Raw genomic sequence first — 21,986 nt, 5'->3', positions numbered from 1 at the left:
AGATCTTTTGCAAAAGGCAAAAGAGACATTCCAGTGAAGCAATTTCTTCTCCTGGCATTGTTAAGAGCAGGGACTGGGTTATTATTAATTACTTCTGCATTATTTATGCAGGTCCATGAATGTGCAATGTCTTTTACAGATAAATCACTCTGCCTTGAAGAGTTTCCAGTCTGCAACCCAAATCCTGCAGTGTAAATGTGTAACAGCAGGAGGCAATTCGGTGCAGCCGAACAGGTAAGTGTTAGTCCTTGATGCTGCAGGACTGGTGTGTTATCAACATTATTATTTCATTTGTGTTGCAATTGCACCAAATAGACTCGACCGATGTCGTTTCACAACGTCTTTAATCTGGCATCAGTTGAAAGGAGCAGCCTCTGTCCTCCTCCTCATTCCTGCTCCTTCTCTTGCCTCTTTTCTTGTGGTTTAGGCAGCCACATGGCGAACCAAATCAGGGAAATGATCCGGGTTAGGGCTCATCTGGCAAAAATAAGGCAAGGTTTCATTTTGACCAGTCCTAACGCACATCCCCGAGTGCGGGGTTTGCAGCTCTTCCTGCCCTGCCTGCTCTCCTGCCTTGCTCTGCTGAGCCAGCTGGCCGGTCCAGGAGAGGCACTCGCGCGGCCAAGGGTCCCGGTGCAGCCGGTACCATCAGAACTCCCCGTGGCCTGGGGGCGTTCAGAAGGAGCCACCGTTGCCTTTCGCCCTCGGAGGGCTCCCATCTTGAGCCGTTCAGCGTGCTGGTCATCTCTGCAGGACCCCTTTCAGCTCAAGGCAAAAATGCCCTGACTCGTCCCTTTGGCAGCCCCGCTCGTTTTTACGGGGTGTTTGTCGGCTCTGCGGCGCAGGATGCGCCCCGCAGGCTGGAGCCGTGGCTCCCTGGCAGGAAGGACGGAGCATCCCCAGCAGCTCAGGGGCCTTTTGGAGGTGCGACCCCAGCCTCAGATAACCCTGTGCAGCCCCGGGGATGCCCGGACTGCAGTCACACGCTGGTGTCAGGGCCGCTTCGCTTTCTCAGGCTCCAGCCCCGCTTGGAGCAGGAGGCCCTGCCTCAGGCACCGCAGTCCTTTTAAAGCTGCTTTGTGGGTTTCTTTTCTTTTCTCTCTTTCTTTTTTTTTTTTTTTTCTTTCCCCCCCCCAGGTTCCCAGGGCTGGGGATTCAGCTTCTGGCTTCATCCAGAAATCCCTGAGGGTTTCAGATCCCCACGAGGCCTCTCAATGTCTTGATCTGCTTGAATAGGCATTTTTAACGCGGCCCCGGCTGTCATCAGGGCCTGTTACAGTCACTCAACTGCAGCAACATTGTTCTCAAGGCAGTGGCGCCTGGGACACCTCCCTTATTACCATACTGCACGGGGGATTTTGCCGCTGGGTTCCTCTGCCGAGCATCACACCGGCTCCACGGCCGGTGGTGGCCAATTAGCCCTCCTGGCCCACGCCCCAGCCTCCATCCCCTCGCGGCTCTCTCGGCATCTCCGGCCTGCAGGGCTGCTGGCGCCTGTCCATCTCCGGCGGTCCTGTCGGAGGTGAAGGTGACCCCCTTTTCCTGTGCCAGGCTCCCTGGCAACGCGGCCTTTCTTTTCGAGCGGCCTCCTCCACCCCCTGACGGGGAGAGGGGCTGTGAAAGCCCCGCTGCACTTTTGAACTTGCTGCCGGCGCGCTCAGTGGCTGCGCAGGGCAGCGCCGACGGAGGGGCCGAGCCCAGCGGGGACCCGGTGCAATTGCCCAGAAGTTATTAATAGGCTGCAGAAGAATGTGATGGGCTGGGGAAGGGGTGAGGCGGGGGGGAGAGCAAGAGGGAGCGAAACGGGGAGGGTCAGCGAAAGGGAGACGGGGTGATGAGAGGAGAGGCGAGAGTGACGGCTTGCAGGAGAGACAAAGAGGCAAACGGAGGAGGAGATGGGCACCGGCACGGGGCGGCAAGGGCATGCGAAGGCTGGAGCTCCCGAGTCCCCCTTGTCCTGCACCTTGTGCAGGTGTCTCGTCGGTGGCCATGCTGGTGGAGAGGTGTCTGACGGGTGCCAAGGGATGGAGAGGGCAGGGGGACCAGGCCTGGGAGTTCAGTCCTTGCGCACTGCATCCCTTTCCCACGATGAAATATTGCTCGGGGTTCATGAGCCAAATTTGCCATCTAGTGGCTCTGGGGACCATTGCAGAGGGACCCACGAGGCAGCAGCGGCCACGGGAGGGCCACGGCACGGGCGCTGTGCAGCATCTTCTGCCTCAGACGTTAAGCCCAGAGTGCTTTTGCTTTACTCACAGGGGCCCAAAAAGCCTGGGGCCCCTGGGGTGACATTACCTTGTTCTGGCTGCTTTGCAGGGAGCCAACCTCAGCTGCTCTGCCAGCTCTCGGTGCTCTCCAGAGCCAGTCCCCGCTGGTTGTGTGAGGACCCAGACCCACGACATGGTTCAGCTCATCACTGTAATGCAGCAAGGCTCGGAGAACAGGAGTGCGTCCCGAGGCTGCGAGAGCAACTTCTTCGCTGTTACACTGTGGGGAGAACCTGGAAAGCATCGCTTTGTACCCATGGCACAGCAGTGGTCTTTCTCTGAGGCTTTACATCTTTTGTTCTTGCAAAGGTACCAACATGTTTATGTAATGTACTGGCTCCTTACCTCACTCTCTGCCACCGGCCAGCCCTTTCAGTGAGCAGAGGAGTTGCCAAGTTACACGTGGCTGTGGGAGACTTGTCAGAGCTGGGGAGGAACAAGGGCCACTGGGGGTTGAAGAAGGGGTAGAGCCTGGGGTAGAGCACCTCAGGACCTGGGCCAGCAGAACCTCTTTTGGGCTGTCACCCAGGAGAATTTCTCTTTATAAACAGCTCTCCCTAGGTCAGAGAGAGCTTTGGCCGCCTTGCCTGTGGGAATGACTGGCGGATAACAGGGGATGTGGTGCAGTCAGGGGAAAGAAAGGGGCTCAGTACAAGTCAGTGTCCATAGCTTTAATGCACAGCTCTCCTGAGCAAGACCACATACATCAATAAATAAAATTTATAATAATAATTAGAGCAGCCCCAACAAACCCAGCTGTCACCAGTTTGGCTTCTGTGTTCTCCGCTGTGCCCTTGTCAGCAAGGGGTGCTGCTGTTTGAGTAATGCAGAAGACACAGAAGAAGCACCATCTCCCTCCCCTTCTCAGTGGGGATCTGCTGGAGGAGGAGATCTTTGGTTCCCCGGATGCCAGTCTGGGCAGAGTCTTCCAAGGCACCTGTGGGCTCCCACCCTGCTTCATGCCCAGCACCACGAGGCCTCAGCTGCTCCCTTCCCCATCCGCTAGCCTCATTGCCCTCGTCCGAGGAACAGGCGCACAGCTGAGGTGTTCCCCATGCAGACGCACATGTGTGCATCACGCACCCCGTGCTCGAGGGATGCCTGAGGGCAACCGGCTCTAGCACCGCTTGTGGGGTTCCTCCAGGGCAATGTAAGGCACCGCGACAGGCCAAGAGTCGCTGGGCCAATATCCTAGCTTTGGCTTGAACGATGGCATCTCATAGTTGACGTCAAAGTAGATGACCAGCGGGCAGCAGTATAGGAGGGACATGGCTATCAGCACATGCCTGGCAAGGAAACAAAAAACCATGTGTTGGACAGGGGTAACTCTATCTGCTCCTCCTGCACCTTGCAGCGGTGTGCGGCTGGCGTTGCCACCGTGAGGCTAGAGCCAAGGGGTCCCACAATGGCGCGCAAAGGTCCCAATCCCTTGATGCATGAGGGCTGCAGGGAGTGCGGGTCCTGCAGGGTTTGTGCTTAGGAGGGAATCCTAGAAGAGCTCTGTGAGCTGGGGCTGGGACAATTCGTTGTGCGGAGGGGATGGGGTGGTATAGGGGACTTAAGCCCCAAACAAACCCACCCATTCCACCTTGCCTGGCCTAGCCTAGCAGCACTGGGTATCTGTCCCAGTCATCCCAGTGATTTGTGAGGATGAACCTGAGAATGCGTGCTGTGTGCAGCGCTTACAGCCACACTTGGCCAGGCACTGAAATGTCTTGCCCAAGCGAATCACTGTCTTTCAGTTTGGCTATTAAAATAACTCAAAGAACATCGTACTTCATGCAGCTTCCTGAGAGCAGATGCAGCCCTTTCAAAACAAACTGCTTACCTGGAGGGACTTTTAGAACAATTTCACTTGCAAAACACTGTTTGGCTGGTGTGGAGGAGGTGAGGGATATTAAGCAGTGATTAAGACCAAATCCTTGGGCTGGGGCCAGAGTGAGGAGCAGCGTCAATAGCGACAGAGGAAGGGGGGAGAGGGTTGGGCAGAGATGTGGCTGCTCCCTGGTCGAGTATCACAACCCTGCTGCCATCTCTCCTTAGCTGTGGCCCTTCAGCCCCTGAAATGTTTGAGCTGGGGTTCCTGCCTCTGCGCTGGAGCCCTTACCAGAAGCTGTGGAAGTAGGGGAAGTTGATCGCCTGCCAGAGCCCACAGAGCCACCTGTCGCTTATCCAGCTGCTGATGGCCAGTACCCAGCACACGACCATGGCCGCGGCTGTCCGGTGAACCCTTTTGTCATTGCACCTGGAAGACACAGCGAGAGAGAGGGAGTGGGGTGTCGTGTTGGAAGGAAAGAGTTTTAAAGAGAGCTGGTTCCTGTCTGCAAGTGCTAATGCAACAGAGCAAAACCTAGCGAGTTTCTTCTGGAGAGTATTCATCAGACCACAAGAACTGGAGAAGAGTGGCTCTGTAGAGGGGGTTTCTGACTTTCTGTGGGTGAGGATGATGCTAGGAGATGCCAGGGCACTCCTGTCCTTCTCCCCTCTCCTGGGGGGTTCTCCCAGGCCCACACTGGTTCCCAAATCCCCCACAAAGGGGAAAGAGCTGCAGAGGTGGCAGCTGGGGAGGAGAAGATGTACTTGTCCCATGAATTGTCCCCATTCTGCGTGGCACCTGGGCCAGATGGCCTTCTTGTACCCCACTGCCCACAGTCCTGCCTGTGCCTCTTCCTGGGTCCCTCCCAGGCTGCCCCAATTCTTTGCAGAGCTGATAGTCCAACATGTGTCTGTTGAAGACTTGGGCTCCATTCACTGTTGTGCACAGAGTCACTGCTGCACGTGAGCCTGCCAGGACCGTGCAATGGACCTGCAGATAACCCCTCTCAGCCCCCTCCTTACTTTTTCAGCTCACACCATGTCAGGTACAGCAGGTGGAAGGCGATGCAGTTGAGCACGTAGGCATTGAATGCTGGTTTGATGAAGGACATCAAGGTACTGATCACAGTGGTGACACCACTCAGCCAGAAGAAATGCTTCCTAAAGGGAGTTGGGAGTGAGTGTCAGTGCCCCCAAGGTTCACAGTATGGAAGGGTAAGGATGGGAGAGGTCCTGCTCATTGCCTGAGAGAGGAAACCCTTCTCCAGCCTCTGCGGTAGTCCTGGCAGGAAGGCAAGGGTATCTGTTTGTATCTGTGCTTTACCAAAAGCCACCCAGTTAGTCCTTGACAGGGTGGAGAACACAGCCCAGAAGGTAACTTGTGCGCTTTCATGGTCATGCCAGAGACGAGCATTGGGAGGCAAAGGCATCGGGAGCTTTGCACAGGGAAGGGCTGCAAAGCAGGAGTCCTAGCAGCGGCTGCTTGAGCCGTGCAAACATGCAGATTTGGGCTGACTGAACAACAATAGGGTTCAGAGGGGCCTTTCACATGCAAATCTCTTCCCAAGTCCCTTCCCCTCTCCCCCAACCAAGTCTCCACAGTGAACTCCTGGTGACCTCCTCTTTGGCATGGGAAGAGCAGACTTGGAACAGGCCTTTGCAAGGCTTCTAACTGGGCTGGCTCAGAGGGCTCCAGCAAGCTTGCCAGGACGGGACCATCCTTTGAGCAAAGCCCTGCTGGGTTCCTGTTCCCGCTGATCCATGCTCACCCAGTATCCCCATCCTTTCTGCTGAGCTCCTCTAGCCCAGCCAGCCCTCCTGCAAACAACCTTTGAAATGTGGGGTGTTAACTTGGACCAGCTTGTCCTATGGGAAACCCCATCAGCCTTCAGGGAAAGCTCTCTGTGGATGGCAGGGGATGCTATGACAGTTTGACAGCATGGGTAATTGAATGTCAGTGCTCAGGAACATGTAATTTCCTAATTAATTTTGAAATTCTCCATGCAAAGTTTCCTCTGCAACTGTGCAAAGACAAGCAGCTCCAGTTGACAGGAGCTCAGCACAGCCCTTCCCCATGGGAGGCTTTCTTCCTCTTCCTCTGTCAGCACATCCACCACTGAGTGATGGAGGGTCTGGTCCTAAAGCAAACTGCAGTAACCTCAACGCTGACCCCTTGCAGGGGAGCCGGCAGTGGGCTGGGATCTGTGGGTCACACGCATCAATGTCAATGACCCAACCCTCCCCTCAGAGCCTGCAGCCCTATGTTCCTGTGACTCATACCTGCTCTTGATGAACCTGGGGAAGTAAACCCTTGGGTACCAAAAGGCATATGCCACAGCCAGCGTCCAGAGAATGGAGAGCTCATCCAAGAGTTGTCCCACGTAGCTCAGGGTCATGTGAAAGTACATGGAGAAGATACCTGCAAGGAGCAAGGGCAGCTTGCATCAGCAAAGCTCCATCCTCGCACAAGCCCATCTGGCCTGGGAAGTTCTTGGGGGCCATTCCTAAAGACACACCGTTCCCGAAGGGCAGGGAATGGACCTTGGCGTTCATGGAGACTTGAGTGAGTCAGTCCACACAGCACCACGGGAATTTACTGGGCTGGAAGCTGTGCATCCACAGCCAGCAGGAACCATGAGCTGCAGGGCTTCAAACAGACGTGGCTGTTCGGTTTCCCACCCCAGCTTGCCCCAGTGCTTTGGCCACTAAGAACCAGCCTCCAAAGCCAAAGGTGTCATGAATGAACAGTTGGGTACTCTGGCAACCTGTCTGGTCTTCTCGCAACCTTGGCACCCACCTACGCAGAAGAGCAGACCAGAGAAGAAATACAAGGGCAAGGCGCGCTGCTGACGGTACTGCCGGTTCAGGTAGAGCAGGGCAGGAGAAAGGACAAAGAAGCTTACATTGCTGATCTGAAAAACAAGAGGCACATTCAGCTTGTTGCATGATCTTGTGCAAGTCCCATCCCACCATGTGCCTCAGTATCTCCATGTGCAAAGAGGATACTGATCTCTAGTGGAAAGCATCGCGTGGAGGCAGGTATGACTCTTGGCACAGGGAGAGGGCAGAGGCGTTTCTCGAGAAGCGAGGCTGGAACTAGAAAGGCGGCTATTGCTGTGAAAGGAATGGCTGCAGACGTCTGTGCTCTCCCTGCAGGCACCTCTGGGGCCAACAAGCCCAGGATAAGCTGATGTGCCTCTTTTGGGTGATGGTTTAGCTTCAGCTACCCAGTGTCTTCCAGCAAGCTGCCAAAGCTCTTCTGTTTGCAGCCATCTCCCTCTCCTGTCAACCCAGACCTGCCAAAAACTCCCTGGATGTCTTCTGCCCCTTTCAGCCAGCAGGCAGCCCCCTGTGAGGGTCTGGGTGGGTGTGAGGAGCTGGGCCACCACAGCAAGCCACAGTCAGGGAAACCAGCGTTAACTGGGAGCAGGTGTGGTGGAGAGCAGCAGGAAAAGCGGGAGGTTGGTGGGTGGGAACAGGACTGAGGTGACATCCTGTAGTGTCATGTGTGAAGGCACCTGGCCTGGCGGGGGGAGGTATTCTGGACACTAGCAATTACATGAAGTCATAAACCTCCTTTAAACATACCTAGCAAATGAATGCAGCGAAATTATTCTGCCCTGAGTTCCAACTCTGCAAAATTGCTTCATTGACAGACTTTGATTTGTCTGGGGAGGACGGGATGATGCTGGGGCTCAGCCTGTTGCTGCTGTCTGGGCTGGTTGAAGGTGCCAGTGCTTTGGGGAACAGCAGATGCTGATGGGCAAAATGTGGGAGCTGGGGAGGAGCAGCGAGTGCCCAAAGCCTGGACCTGTCTGCTGGATCAGGCCCGCTCCACCCTGCAGCTACGGGGGAATAAAGTTTGAAATAATCCTTACCCTCTATGGGTTCTTACCCCGGCTTTTTCACCTGATTTTGCAAACTCAGTAAAGGGATATCACAGGGAAGCACAGCCTCCCTAGGGAAAATCTTTCTTGCTCATGAAAGGTTGGGACTATGGTGCCACGTTTTACCTGCCAGACAGCTCTTTGGGGCTTTGGAAGAGCAGGGCAGAGCCATCTGCTACAATGCCATTTGGCAAGCCACCAGGGTGACTTTCATCTCACCCTGACAACCCTTTTCCTTTCATCTTCCAGCTAGACGCTGGCCCAGACCCCAAGCCTGGAATCTGACCTCCACAGCTGGAGTCTCACCCCCCAGCAGCCCTTACATGCACCAGGTAAACTGCAAAATCGACGCTTGGCTCGTGACACCCAACGGGATCTAAGTTTATGGTAACAGGGCTACAAATCACAGGGATTTTGTCATATATATGAAACACACCCTCTCATATTCCAGAGGGAAACACAATTCACGCTTAATGTAAGGTCTCTATTCCCTTTAACACCTGGAGATTAATCTTGAATTTCACCAAGGCTTTCATGAAACAAGTTGATGCTCCCATTAACAGCAGTCCTCAGGCCAAGTGTATTGGTTTTCTGTAGGTGCTTGGAGCCAAATCCAGGCCTGTTCCCATTCCAGCTATGAAAAGAGAAGTGCTGGTCCCACTTGCACACTTGAGGTCAAACTGTTCAGAAATGATTGAGAAACCAAACCGTGTGTTAAACTAACAACTGTGTTGCAAACATTTCTTTCCCTGTGAAATGGTTAAAGGGGCTTTTGGAAGACAAGCAGGGATAGCAAGAAGAGAGCAAATGCTTGCAGAAAAGGCAACAGTATGCAAGTGCCAGCATGCACGTTGAAGTGAGGACCTTGAGATTGCATATAGAGAGGTCTGAATGCCTGCTGCAGTGGGCATTGCAACTGTGCCATTAATGACATGACAGCAATGTTATCGCGTCATTAATTCAGTATGAGATGTGCAAGGTCAGATAGCAGAGGGGAGTGATAATCAGGGCAACCGCGCCAATAGGGTCGAAAAGATTCCCTGCAGAGCAGCCAAACTCAGAGCTTAGGGGAGAGCCGCTACAAAACCGCATCTGTGGGGGGGACAGGGTCTTCATCACTTATCGGATCCAAGCCCTGATTTGTAAGTGCTGTCTTATATTTTCCCTTTAGGATGTGGCAAGCTCCATCTCCAATGTGGTTAGGAGGGTTTTGCTCCCAGTACTCCCATTAGGAAGTTTTTCCAGAGTCTCTGCTCACTCTGAGTTCCCCCAGCACAGCTTCTACTTATACCTAGCTGGGTCGTGCTGGCCAGGAGGCACCAGCTCTGCCCAGGGTGCCAGGGAGATAAGAGAGTGGTGACGGAGCTGAGGTGTGATTTGACCTGTGAGAGTGACTTAGCCCTGTGGTTTTTCATTGTGTGAGCTCACAGTGATGTCCCGCTTCCTAACAAGTGTGAGTTATTGCTCCAGGTGCTTAATTCAAGCCCGCCTATATTGGCATTTGCTTCTTTTACTAGGAGAAAAGCGAGACCGCGATCAGCGACATGGCTTTAATGCTGGCGCATTAGCAGGATCATGGGAAAAGCCCCAGGGCTTGCGCAGCTTGGCACTTTGCAACCTAACATGGAGAGAGAGACCTGCAGAGAACCTGTTTGCATCTCCATCCATGACAGGGTGAGAACAAGCCTCCGATACAGACTGGGACAGGAGATGCTGGTCTGCAGAGCTCTGCCTGGCTCTGTGAGCATGGCAACAGTGCAATAGCAGCCAAGGCATGTGCTGGTCCTTACTCAAGGCAGGCATTTTCTGCAGTGAAAGGAGATTTCTGCAAGACTCATTGGAGTGCATTCATTCACTTAAAGGCCAGCAAACCAGCTTTAGCTGACAGAAGAGCCCACAGGGCCAAAGACAGAAGTGAATATCTCAGAAGCTCTCCAGACCTGTATAGCAAGTTCCTAATAGCCAGACCTGTGTAGCAGAAGATGAGGCTGCATGTCCTGACATCGCAATGTCACATCAGTGCTTTGGGGCAGGAAACAGCTGTTTGTCTAGTGTTTGCAGAGTGCCAGGCAAGGAGCTGCCGCACTCCTGCACGGGACTTTCTGGGCAGGCGAGAGTGCGATGCGTCTGCGACGCCGTGGGGTTACTGAGCCCGTGCGGAGCGCCGGGGCGCGTGCCACGGCTCTGACACACTCTGAAAGTGAGTGCTTGTCTGGGCATAGCTAGGTAATTTGCACCTGCAGTTCAGCTTATCTCCGCTGATCGATGAAGCATACACGAGCTCTGGATATACAGCAGTGTCAGAGCTCCTCCAGCTTTGCCAGAGAGAGAGCTGAGGATTTGGGTGTCATTGCCAGCATCCTGGATCAGTCATTTCAGGAAAGAAATGAGGGTAGAAAGACAAGTCCCTGACTGATGACCCTCATGTAGCACAATACTGTTCTCCTACGAACAGGAGAAGACAATAAATTTCTGGGTCACTGAGTCACTATAAATAGTTAGTGCTTTGTTGCTGAACTGTATCCAATCACGAGCCACCATGTATTATTAGGTATTATTAGGTATTATTAGGTACTTAAAGACACTGTTTACATTCTTTGCTCATACCCTTGGTGCTTATTTCTAAAAAAAAGCATCCCACCCAAGCAGACCTGAGAGAGTGCAGCTGGCACAGAGCAATTCTCAGCAGCACATCGCTGCTGCTGGCACAAAACTACCCTGCTTGAGCCCCGGGCAGTGTTGGGAAGATGTTGAAGACGATGCTCCATTAGGAAGCCCTACTGATTTAGTGGTACAGGAGTCTTGGTAGGAGCTGGCTGGATTCCCAGCTAGTCTAAAACTCTGGCAAACTGGCGCTGAAGTCAATATTGTTATAATTATCTCAGGGCAGGCCAGTGAGATAAGGCCGATAAAGCTTGCCGCAGGGAGAAAGCAATCTGAATATGGGGAACAAATGAATGGAGGAGAGAAGAGAAGGAGATCCAGGCTGTTAGGATCACATCTGAGATAGTGCCCTGAGCCCCAGCTGGATCTGCAACAGGCTGCCAGCCATCAGGGATAGCTAGGGATCTCAGTCTGGTCTGATTTCTACAGTCCCCCCTTCAGGGCACATCACAAGGATCCCGATCCTGCGAGAGAGTCCAGAGCATGAGGAGGGCTCCCCTGGTGCTGCTGCAAGGGGTGAGAGCCAGGCAATGCCAGCCAGCGTGTGCAGACTGAGGAAGGGGTGATGCCCATGTAAGTGATGCTCCTGCCCGCTTTTGGATACAAGCTCTGGCCCTGAGCATGGTGCAGCCTTTGGGGCTGTTGTCAGATGCTCAGACAGCAGCAGTTTTTAGGAGAGTTTGCTCTCTTGTCTCCCCTTGTTTGGACAGGAGATCATATGCCAGCCCTGATGCAGGCAACTGCCAAGGCAGGTTTGGTTCTCTGCTGCTTTCTCTAAATAGGAATCACATCTTAAGACAGAAACTGCAGAAGTGGTACCCTCTGCCTGCACAGGCACTCTGCTGAGCTCTGTGGAATCATAAAATCGAGCCTGGCAAGGAGGAGATCAGTGCAGGGACCAAAAAACCCTCTTTCTCTGCTGGGAAAGAGGTGCCCTGTGTTCACATATAGAAAGGAACACGGGCTAGTTTAATCACTGGAAAAAGTCCTGCAGGGTTTGCTCTGCCCACATCTCTGTTCCTTGGTATTGCACTGTCTCAGTCCTACCTTGTGCAAATTCATCCAGAGAAGCCCGGTGCCTCGAAGGTGGTGTAGTATGGAAACACGGGAGATGGCTGTGGCTAGTAGGGACCTCTGTCCAGAACTAGGCACCTGGGTAAGATCTTCAGGAATAGCTACATAATTTAGAAACCTGTGCCACAAAGCAACCTAGGCAGCTAAGAGTTAATGTTTTAGGTCCTAAGAAAGACAATTAGGTCCTAAGAAAGACAATGTTTTAGGTCCTAAGGCTTTAGGTCCTAAGAAAGACAGTTATGCATCTGGCCACACCAACTGGTGTCTAGCAGTGTGCCGCAGAGAAGTTAGACACGTAAGTGCTTTTGGAGAGCTCCTAAAATACTTCTTGGTGTGTTAAGGATCCTGACCCACTTGGACAGTCTGGATGTAAATCAGGATCCTTGTGAAAATGGGGTCTCAGCTCCAAAGACACATTTGAAAAGCGCTGCCTATGTACTAAACTAGGAGGTTAGGCAAATTTATCTCCCAGGATGAATTCTGATTAAAAACATAGCTGTCAGACTTCTTGCTCTTTGTGGAAATCAGCCCCTCTCCAGTGTTGCCAGCGACACTCCAAAACGCAGAGGCATTTGGCATCTCCAGCTGCATTTGAAATGCTGATGTGAGTATAAGTGATTTCTCTACCTCCTTGCTAGTTATGCCTTGCTCTGCAGCTCTGAGCCCATCTGACAGGGATGCAGCGCCAGTAAACAGGCAACAGCACAACACATTCAGTTGGATGCCAGAGGGAAGGAGGATTTGGTCTGGACTGGCAGATCTTTATTTGTTAACTGTCTCAAAGAGAAGAGACTATATATAGCCCGAGCATCCCTCCTTTGAGACTCTGGCTGGGCAATTAGAGCTTGGGAGCTGCGGGACTCGGGTGAGGGAATTATCGTTATTATAGGCAATTTATTAAAAGCAGGAAATGCTTTAGAAAAAGAGGAAGAGACATTTCCATGAGAACAAGGACTTCTAGTGTTAGACAGTAATTGCTAAAAGTTGTAAACAAGGCCTTTGGAAGGTTGTAAATCCACATGCCTCACACCCCTGCTGGCCTGTAATTGCTCTGAGGTAGAAGGGCATGCTTGCAGAGACCGGTTATCCACCAAGTCCTCTGCAGACGGACATGGATGCTTCTAGCCGCTCTTAAGCCGGAAGTCTGTATTCAAGGGACTGGCGCTGGATGGAGTCTGAATTATAAAGGATCATAGGAGGTGAAACTGGCTCATGCATCAGCTTTCCTCTGTCCTAAGTTCCGGATTCCCAACCTGCCTGACACGGTTCATGCAAGTGCTGTCTCTCATTTTGCCACTCCTGTACGTTTAGCTGGAATATATGAGCCCTGTGTGGGACTTACCCCAGTTGGCAGGAGAGCTGCAGGACTGGTATAACAGGATCTCACAAATCTGGGCTAAGGAGCACCTCCAGAGCTTTCTCACTGGGAACTCAACCCCACACGTGCCAGAAGTACCCCTGACCCCAGCTCGTTTTGTGAGCAACTGGCTGTTGTAAGCAATAAAAGTCCCATGATTTACCTGAAGCTCAGAAAATGTTCCCCATACCAGCACCCTCCAAAACCAGGAAGTTCAAAGGAGTGAGCAGGAGGAGAGAAAACAAGGTTGTCCCATCTCGTCTCCTAAAAGCAGCTCCTGGGTGCCTGGAGCTGGCTGCCTTCGCACCCCAGCCTGCCCTTCGGATGCGCCCGCACTCACGGTGTTGTAGTACTCCGCAATGACTGTCGAGTGCTCAAAGTTGCCTTCACACCAGTCGACTTCGGCACTCTGGTAGGAAAATATGTTCGGCATTGTCGGACCACCTTTGCAAAAGGGAGAGGAGCGGGTTAGTTTTGCACCCGGGGAAGGAGTGTGCTGCACACCCAAAAGGAAAGGGGAGAAGCGCGCTCTGCCTGCCTGCCCCTTGCACACACACGTGCTCGCGTTGCACCAGCCTGCTCAGGCACAGCATCCTTACCCTCCTATGAAAGACTCATCCTCTTCCCAGCACGCATCATATTGCAGAATATTTCCTCCTCTGTCCCCATGACACAGGAGTGACAAATCACCCGAGGAAATGTTCTTGAACTCTGAGCCAGGGAATGGTGGCCACAGCCCCAGCCATGGCATTAACATCTCTCATCAGGGGTCGTCGCTGCCACACGATGCTTCCCCATTTCAGCCCTGTCCTTGTTGCCCTGTCTTCTCCCTTCTCTTCACTTTCTTTATGACTCAGATCTCTCTGCCAAGAGGACGTCCCTGTACTTTGTGGGCTGTGAGCTACCTTTTGGGAGTGGACAACTCCACAGGGTTTATTGCTCATTGGCTCTGTTCTCAGTCGTTTCTCAGCATCTTCCTGAGGGCTGGAGCTCACCTTGTGCAAGCTCAGCCCTGGAGCACCAGCACAGAGCCTGGGTATTACCAGGGTCCTGGGGGTGCAGAGCAAAAGCATTGGGAGGTATCTTTTCAGTGGGAGGTGTCTCTTCAGTGGCAGTGATTTCACTTTGAATGCGCTCCCATGCAAGCCCCGTCCTGGTTTCCCAGTGAAAGGCATCAGAGCTTCACACCTCGAGTGGGCTGTCCACTGCCAGGTCCCCCAGCCTGGCCTCTGGCAGTGGCAGAAGCTGCAGTTATGAGTGGGATTCTAAAAAAAAAAAAAATCTTTTGCCTGTTTTTTTTCCCCATGCTAAAGACTTTCCTGTCTTCAGTGTGAGCATCATTTCTCAGCCCTCTTTTATTCGTTTGAAAAAGGAAAAGTTCTGATCAAGTTCCCTATTTGGCATATTTTGTTTCAGATCCTTGAGACTTTGGAGCTATTTTAGAAGCTGATAGATGGGTGCCAACCTTAGAGGTGTTTGGAAGCACCATCCAAACCCTAGCAGCTGAGTATTTGGTACACAAGAGCCACAGAAATTCCCTGGAACTAGGCAGTTAAGTCCCTGGATGCAGTGTTGAACTAACCCATCCGGCTGTGCTTCTCTAGCTCTGCAGAATGAGCAGGTGCCAGGGTGACACCAAGCACTTCAGCAGCATCTCTGAGCTCCCAAGGCACTGGTACTAAGGGGTGGAAAACAGAGTTTTTGGAGAGTTTTCTTTTCTTTGAAAATCCTTTCAGCTGTCTAACACAAGGAAGTTTATCTTAAAACCACTCATCAGTTGATCACGTTCTTGCGGAGAAACAGTCAAGTCCCTCTTTACACCGGTGTCAGCTGAGCAACACCACCGAGTTCAGCAGTTACTGTAGGTGCGCAGTGGTGTGAAGCTACCACAGCTTCCTCTGCTTCTCTTCCCAAGAAGAAGTTCAAAGGGAGAAAACACAGGCGTGTAACACTAATACAAACAAGCTCTTCTGTAACCTCCTGCTCCAACCAGATAAACTGACTTGTGGATAAACCTCCACCGTTCTTTTACAATTGCAAGTTAATGATGCCCTCCCTTTAATCCAGGCTGGCTGGTTCCCCAGAGCAGGTGAGATCACAGCTACAGAAGAAAAATAAAATAGATGGCAGACAGATTGGTTTGAGGTCTGACTCTTCATGATCTTGGGTTTCCATGTGCTCATTCGCAACACAGTGACTCTCCCCTGATCCCTGGTGCTCTGCATTATGCTTTTACAGCAATGCAAGTGGCTGTGTAGGGCAAAAAAAGAATCATACCCAAGATGGTAAATCCCATCCTCTCGTTGAACAGACCTCAGCCAAGAGATGGTGAAGGGATGGAGGAGGCATGACACAGAAGAAGAAAAAGGGAACAGAAAAACTGAAGCAGTGACCGGAGTGCCCAGTGTCTGCTGGCTTGCTGCTCACCTCTCATCCCAGCCTGGCTTACCTGTGTTCCCCCGAGACAGACCAGCACTGCTTCCACGCGGTGAGGCGAAGCGTCGGGCGCTCCAAGGTTTCTAGCAAAGCTGGAGCAGTAACCTGCCCTGCCGCTCTAGCTCTGAAGGAGTGCCCACGGTGTGAGCTCACCGGGAGCAGCCGCCAGGAAATACCCTTGCTCCGTCTCTAGGGAAAGCGTTGGGATGAGAAAAGAGCCATGCGCACCCTCCAGGCAAACCTTCCAGTCCCCCAAAGGAAACATATTGGCTGGAGGGTTTATATCTGCGCCCAAATGGGCAGGGGCAGAGAGGGAGGGCAGAGAAGCGTGAGCTGGAAAGGTTGGAAGAGCGGGTAGAAATGCACTCTGAAATCATCGGTGTGCCCCTAGGCAGGTTGCCTGCACACGCGCACACACCCTGATCCTAACCCTGTTTTTCCCAGGGGAGGGACTGATCCATACAGCCTCCCTTGCAGAGCTGGTTAAAAACCAATAAACCAGTTTTCACCAAAAAGCATGCGGCAAGCTGATGCTGCCTCATTTTCAGGGGTTAAATTCGAGCCACTTTTCAACTTTTCCCCCACTGTTTTATTATAAAAAATAACTTTATTATCAAATCACACTTCTTCCAGCTAGTTTACTTTGTTATTTTGTTAAAGAATTGGCTGAATGGGACACTTTAGGGTGACTGCTTTGCAAACATTTTCCTCCTGAATCCCATTCAAGATGTCAAGACAATTGGCAGCAATTAAACTTTTCCCCAAAATCAACACTTTTTTCCTCTGTGTAGGATTGGGAAAAGAAGAAATATGTTGCTTTCTTAAGCTTAAAACCTTATTATTTGGTCAGTTCTTCCTGTTGGACCTGGGGAGACGCCACGCTCAGCATCACAGGGTCAGACCAAGATCCAAGGTGTCCCTGTCCCTGTCCATGTGCTCCCTGAAGAGTAGGGATCGAAGAGCAGCCTTTGCTGTGATGCTTCCGATTTGCCCTGGGGACTGGCTCTTTGGGAAGCTTAGCCGTTTACTTGATACTTCTATAAAAAGGAGCATACCTGGGAGACCTGAGCTGTGCAACACCTGCTAAAGAAGCCAGGGCTTACAAAAGCCTCACAAATCCACATGCATTTTGAAATGAGAGGGTAATTAACCACTGAAGCAGCTTGTATTACAACACGGTGGAGGCTCCGTTACATGCAGCTAAGTCAGGGCTGTCTTTCAAGGACAGACGATGCAGCTTGAAGCAGAAGATTAGAGGCAATCCCCAGCAAGCTGCTCTCACCCCCTGGATGGCTGCACTGTGGTGTCCACGTTCAGGAAGTCTGGGGTGAAGTTGCTTCTTATTCACTTATGTGCTGGTTTTGGCTGGAATAGAGTTAATTGTCTTCACAGGAGCTAGGACGGGGCTGTGTTTGGATTTGTGCTGAAAAGTGTTGATAACACAGGGATGTTTTTGTCACTGCTGAGCAGTGCTGACACCGAGTCAAGGCCCTTTCTGCCTCTCACCCACCCCAGCAGCGAGCAGGCTGGGGGCACAAGGAGCTGGGAGGGGACACGGCCGGGACAGCTGACCCCACTGACCCCAGGGATGTCCCACACCGTACGACGCCATGCTCAGCACATAGAGCTGGGGGAAGAAGGAGGAAGGGGGGACGTTTGGAGTGATGGCGTTTGCCTTCCCAAGTCACCGTTATGCGTGATGGAGCCCTGCTTTCCTGGAGATGGCTGAACACCCGCCTGCCCATGGGAAGTGGTGAATGAATTCTTTGTTTTGCTTTGCTTGTGTACACGGCTTTTGCTTCACCTGTTAAACTCTCTTTATCTCAACCCACGAGTTTTCTCACTTTTACCCTTCCTGTTCGTCGTGCTTAGTTGCCAGCTGGGGTTAAACCACGACACCTTATAACTCCTGAATGGACCATGCGAGTAGGAGACTGAGTTGGCACGCTGAAAGACTGGTACGCAGTTCCCCAGGGAATCTCAGCGAGAAGCACGTGGTGACTTGCCCATCCCACTGCGAAGGGAAGCAGGTGAGGTACAGTGTCGGCTGGGGAAGGTGGCAGAGGTGGATTTGAAAATAAGACCGATCGTTGCCAGACACATGATGCCTGGCATATATGAATGTCTTTGAAAAGAATGAGTTTTCCCACCCCGAAACCTCTGGCATCCTTGACATGAACAAAGCACCCAAGCATCACTGATATATCCTGTGCCACACAGTGAATAAATAACTGGGGAGGATGTCACAAATCCGCATCTTCCCTGATTCATTCATAAGTAGCATTCAGGTCATGGAGAGGCTGATTTCCTGGTGAGTCCTCCTTCCCAGCTCCTCCTAATGTTTACTTCCTCCTGCCTGTGGTCAGAAGGGCCTGGGATGCTGAGGATGCTGACATGGGGGTGGGCTGGGGAGATGGGGGTGCCCAGGGAGCACAGGGGTGAAGCTTTCTGGGCTTCATGTGAGAGTTACACAGAGAGACTCCCCTAATGCTCCTTGTATTTGAGATTTCTTTCTCTCAAAGCTTCACCCAAAGGCCTCACCTCCTTGCTAAGACTTGCTGGCTCCCCTCCACCTTGCTTCTAACATATGACATCTCGGCTCGCTCAGATGTGTCTCTTATGCACCAGGATCTGCAAGGAAACCTCATGGACGAGGTATGTTCCTCATCCTGTACCCTTAGCTGTTCCCTTCCTGCTCCCTGGGACTGATGCCGTCTTGCAAGATGCCGCATCCCAGGCAACGTCCCAGGCTTTGTGATATGGGATGTGCTTTAATCTGGAGACCCTCATCCCGGCTCCTCTGCCTCTGTCATCCCTCGGGCAGGCAGCAGGGTCCGAGGGTATTGCACTGAGCCGAGAGCAGGCAGGGGAAGGGGCAGGGCCTTTCACAGGAGGTGAGCCTGCAGCCTCAGGCCCCAACTGCAAGAGTTTTATAACTGTGTACTCACAAGCCGTGGTGAGGAAGCAGTTCTGCTGCTGGTGCCACCACAACAGGGAAGTGGGGACTCTGGTGGGCAAGTTTGGGAGAATCCAGCTGCTTGACTTGAGGCTGGTCCTACCTGCCTTGTCCTATGGCACCTCGGATGGAGGCTTCCACCCGAACTGCTGATGACAAGGGATTTTTCTTAAAAAGCCCATTTGGAGAAGCTGTGGCTCAGAGGCACGTGTCTTTATTTATTGCCTTGGCTGGTGTGGGGCTGTGACTGTCAGCAAAGGGGCAGTAACAAACAGCCGGGGCAGGGAGGGTGAGGTGGGAGTGCTGGCATCCCACATCCCCTCTGCTGTGTGCTCAGCAAGCGTGAGTCAGAGCCCTGGGGTGGAAGGAGGTGAAATGACTTAGCTCCATTCTCACAGCAAGGCGGTGGGCGGGTCGGGAAGGGAACCCAGGCATTTTGTCTCACCCGTGTCCTGCTGCATCGGTCTGCCTGTGTCCAGGAAAGCCCTGAAGCAGCCTGGACAGGCTCTGTCCCGCTGCCAGCTCCTTTGGTTTTGGTACATAACTTTACCTCCAGGGCCACAATTTTATGCTTCCAGGTATAAAAACACAGGCAGATGACCTGGGAGCCTTGCTAATGCTGAGCAGTTAGATAATCCCTGCCATTCATGGCTCCACAGGGCAGGAATTGCGTCCTCTGCTTGGTTTGGAAGCCGTTTAGCAAATTGCGGTCTGGAAGAAATAACAACAGCAGCAGGAGACATGCTAAAGCTGGATGTGCTTTACACAGCCAAATGAAAGCATTCGTCTCCATTGCTGCTGTATAGCCTACCGGGAGCAATGTACCCGTTCTCATTCACATCTGCAGAGCCGTAAGTATCTGTGTTTCTTCACCAGGTAGGGCAGAGGCTCCAGGCAACCAAAAAGCATCAGCAGCAACAGCAAAGACAGACTGCACCCCACACGAGGTGTGGCTTTAAAGTCTCAAATGTCTGAAACACCTGCTTTTTACAACATCATGGCCCTGGTACTTGTGCAAGTCAGCCTCCAGAGGAGCAGAGCGCAAGCCTTGTCAGGCCCCAGAGGGTTGCTCGCAGGGTCCAAGAGAAATTCCCCACTAATCCATCATCATTGAGCAACCACCCAGGCACTCCATTATCTTTACTCCAGGCAGGATGCCATACCAGTTAACCCAATAGTCTTTGCCAATCTGACCACCCCGTGCTTGTTTTGAAATGCAGACAGGTTTAAAACAAATGCCTTAATTGCTAGTAGTAACAGCAGTAACAGTAATAATTAAAGGAAGTTCTCCCAGTGCTGTCATCTGTCACATGCGCTCCTCGGTGCACTTGTGTGTACGCTGCAGAGACTTTGGCTTTTGCAACTCAGCAGGAGCTGCTGGATGTGCAGGGGCTAAACAGAGACTTTTCTCGTTCTCCTCTTCTTGTAGAAGAAAATACAAGCTGTCCAAATCAGGAGAGAGAAAAATCACCTTATTCTTGGCAGCACAACCAGGGCTCTCCCACTTAGGTGCAGGTCACAGACACAGCGAGGGCTGCCTCAAGTCCCAGAAGGTTTTGAATTTAGCAGACACAGAGCAGGGAGGCACCTCTTGCCAAACCAAACCCCTGCACCTAGCATCTTTTCCCCCTTTCTTACTTGCAGGAATCTTGACTCTGAAGAGATGTGAAAATGGAAGGAGATGAAATTCCTTTTTGCTTGGGCTGAGCCTGCAGCTTTACATCACAGCTGGCAGAAGCCTGGCAGTGCTTTGCACCCAGGTAAATATGTTTACCTAACATTGCAACCCTTTCTCAGAGTGGTGCAAAGCTTTGGCAGGTGACAATGATGGTTTGTGCAAGTTTTGTGAGAGACTTAATAGCAGAGTCTGCAACAGGCCCTGGGAACCAGAGGCTTCTTCACCCAGGGCTGTCTCTGAGTGCTCAAGGGGGAGACGCCCCGGACCCTCTTTACTCTCTGCTCCCTGCTGGACAGAAAGCAGGAGCTGCTGTCTCTGTTTCAGGAAAGGAGAAGTTTTGTCTCGGTTCATGGTGAAGGACAGGGTAAAGCCTGGGGAATTAGTGCCTTTGTTAAAACTCTGTAAGCGCCTAAGAAGGCAGACCACAAATTTGCCTCTGACCCTGTCAGTGGCAGTATTGGTCTGTTGGAAGGAATATAAGAAGAAAGGCAAGCAGGAAATAATCCAGCCCCATCTTCTGGTGGTCAGTGACCTAATACTTCCTGAGCTGGCGGTCCTGGACTGTCACGTTTAACCAGTCAGAACAGACCAATCCTGCATATGTTTATCTCAAATTTTTAAAGGTTATTTTTTGAGGTCATATCCTATGGCAACGAGGTCCAGTTTAATTAGGTGCTGGGTGAAAAAGTACCTCCTTTTGCCTTTCTGCTGCCTGATGGCTGCATTGGGTGCCCTCCAGCTGGGTCACTTCTGGAGTGGGAAATCACGTGTAGTTCTTCCCCGCTCCTGTCCTCCAGGCCCCTTCGCTGCATCTCCCTGCAACCTCCCCATCCCACCCCCGTTGTTCCCAGCGCATATCCCTGTGCCTTGTCTAGTTTCCCGCCTCTGTTCAAAGAAGCACGTCCCATCCCAGATGCTTTGAAACCTCTGTCTGCCAACAAAAATAAAGGCAGACTAATATTTAACACAGCATATCTTTGTGCATTATTTTGAAAACAGAAATTAGGTGTGAGTGCCTCATGGGCAGACAAGAGGGCTTGCTATAACAAGGAGATGGTGACACTTAGAAGCACCGCTAGAAAAACCTCTTGGAAGGGTTTGCCACCTGAAATAGCAAAGCCTGAGAAGGGCACAGAAATACCCCCAGCAGCCACAGAGCAGATCCGGCAGGAGTGCGTGCAGGGGCTGTGTCCCACTCTCTTCCTTCTTGGTTTGGTGCCTGGGCTTGGAGACCACGAGAAAAACCCCCTCCATCCTCCTGCAACCACTGCCTAGCACAAACCTCCCTCTTATTTCCGAAAGCAGATGAGATGCCCTCATAGCAGAGAGCATCCCTTGTGATTCAAACTCAACCCCGACAGATAACAAGCAACACTTGTGTCCTCCCGCGAGCTATTTAACAGCCTCTGTCTGTGTGCCTGTGCCCAGGCAGCAGTCTGAGTGCAGCTGCCTGCACAATAAAACACGTTGACGTCAAGACCACGCCACTCTCCTGCAGATCCCGTTCTTGGTGGCCTTAATGCGGAGCTGGATGCATTCCTGAAGACGGCTCCCCCTCTGTGCACACTCTGTAGGAAGCTCCTGATGCCATTTGCTGCGTTGTGCCAGTGCCGATCTGTGGGCAAGTGTGTGCCCTTCTCGCAGTGGCTGCCCCAGTCACCAAACACGGGCAACTGAGGGGCCAAACTCTGGGGATAAGCTGGTTGGGAACGCACCTTCCATTGAACATCCATCCCTTCCCACGCCGGCCCTTGCCAGCATAGACATTTCCTTTATTCATTTAATAACTCCCTGTTTCTTGACTATGTTGTTCACTTTCTTAATTTCCGGCTTTCCCTGGGAACGCAGAGGG

At 52.2% G+C, this 21,986-nt stretch overlaps 1 protein-coding gene across 1 annotated transcript; it reads right to left on the bottom strand.

The window, feature by feature from the left end:
- Positions 1-3,384: 3,384 nt before the first annotated feature.
- ACER1 (alkaline ceramidase 1) lies at positions 3,385-13,497 on the bottom strand. Its single transcript, XM_009484287.1, has 6 exons — positions 13,405-13,497; positions 6,880-6,994; positions 6,363-6,501; positions 5,106-5,243; positions 4,375-4,512; positions 3,385-3,553 (listed from the first exon to the last, which is right to left on the bottom strand). The coding sequence occupies exons 1-6, from the start codon at positions 13,495-13,497 to the stop codon at positions 3,385-3,387; spliced, it is 792 nt and encodes a 263-aa protein (XP_009482562.1).
- Between the last annotated feature and the right edge of the window lie 8,489 nt (positions 13,498-21,986).

The sequence above is a fragment of the Pelecanus crispus genome, chromosome 20 (genome assembly GCF_030463565.1).
Source record: "Pelecanus crispus isolate bPelCri1 chromosome 20, bPelCri1.pri, whole genome shotgun sequence".
NCBI classification, from domain to species: domain Eukaryota; kingdom Metazoa; phylum Chordata; class Aves; order Pelecaniformes; family Pelecanidae; genus Pelecanus; species Pelecanus crispus.
Note: the sequence above shows the minus strand (reverse complement) of the source record. Positions and strands in the feature narration are given on the sequence as shown.

Excerpts from the sequence above, each read along its gene's own strand:
- ACER1 (XM_009484287.1), bottom strand. The coding sequence starts at position 13,497 with ATGCCGAACATATTTTCCTACCAGAGTGCCGAAGTCGACTGGTGTGAA. Across the intron at positions 6,502-6,879 it reads TGGTCTGCTCTTCTGCGTAG|GTATCTTCTCCATGTACTTT; the intron begins GTGGGTGCCAAG and ends TGCTCCTTGCAG. Across the intron at positions 4,513-5,105 it reads ACATGGTGTGAGCTGAAAAA|GTGCAATGACAAAAGGGTTC; the intron begins GTAAGGAGGGGG and ends TGTGTCTTCCAG.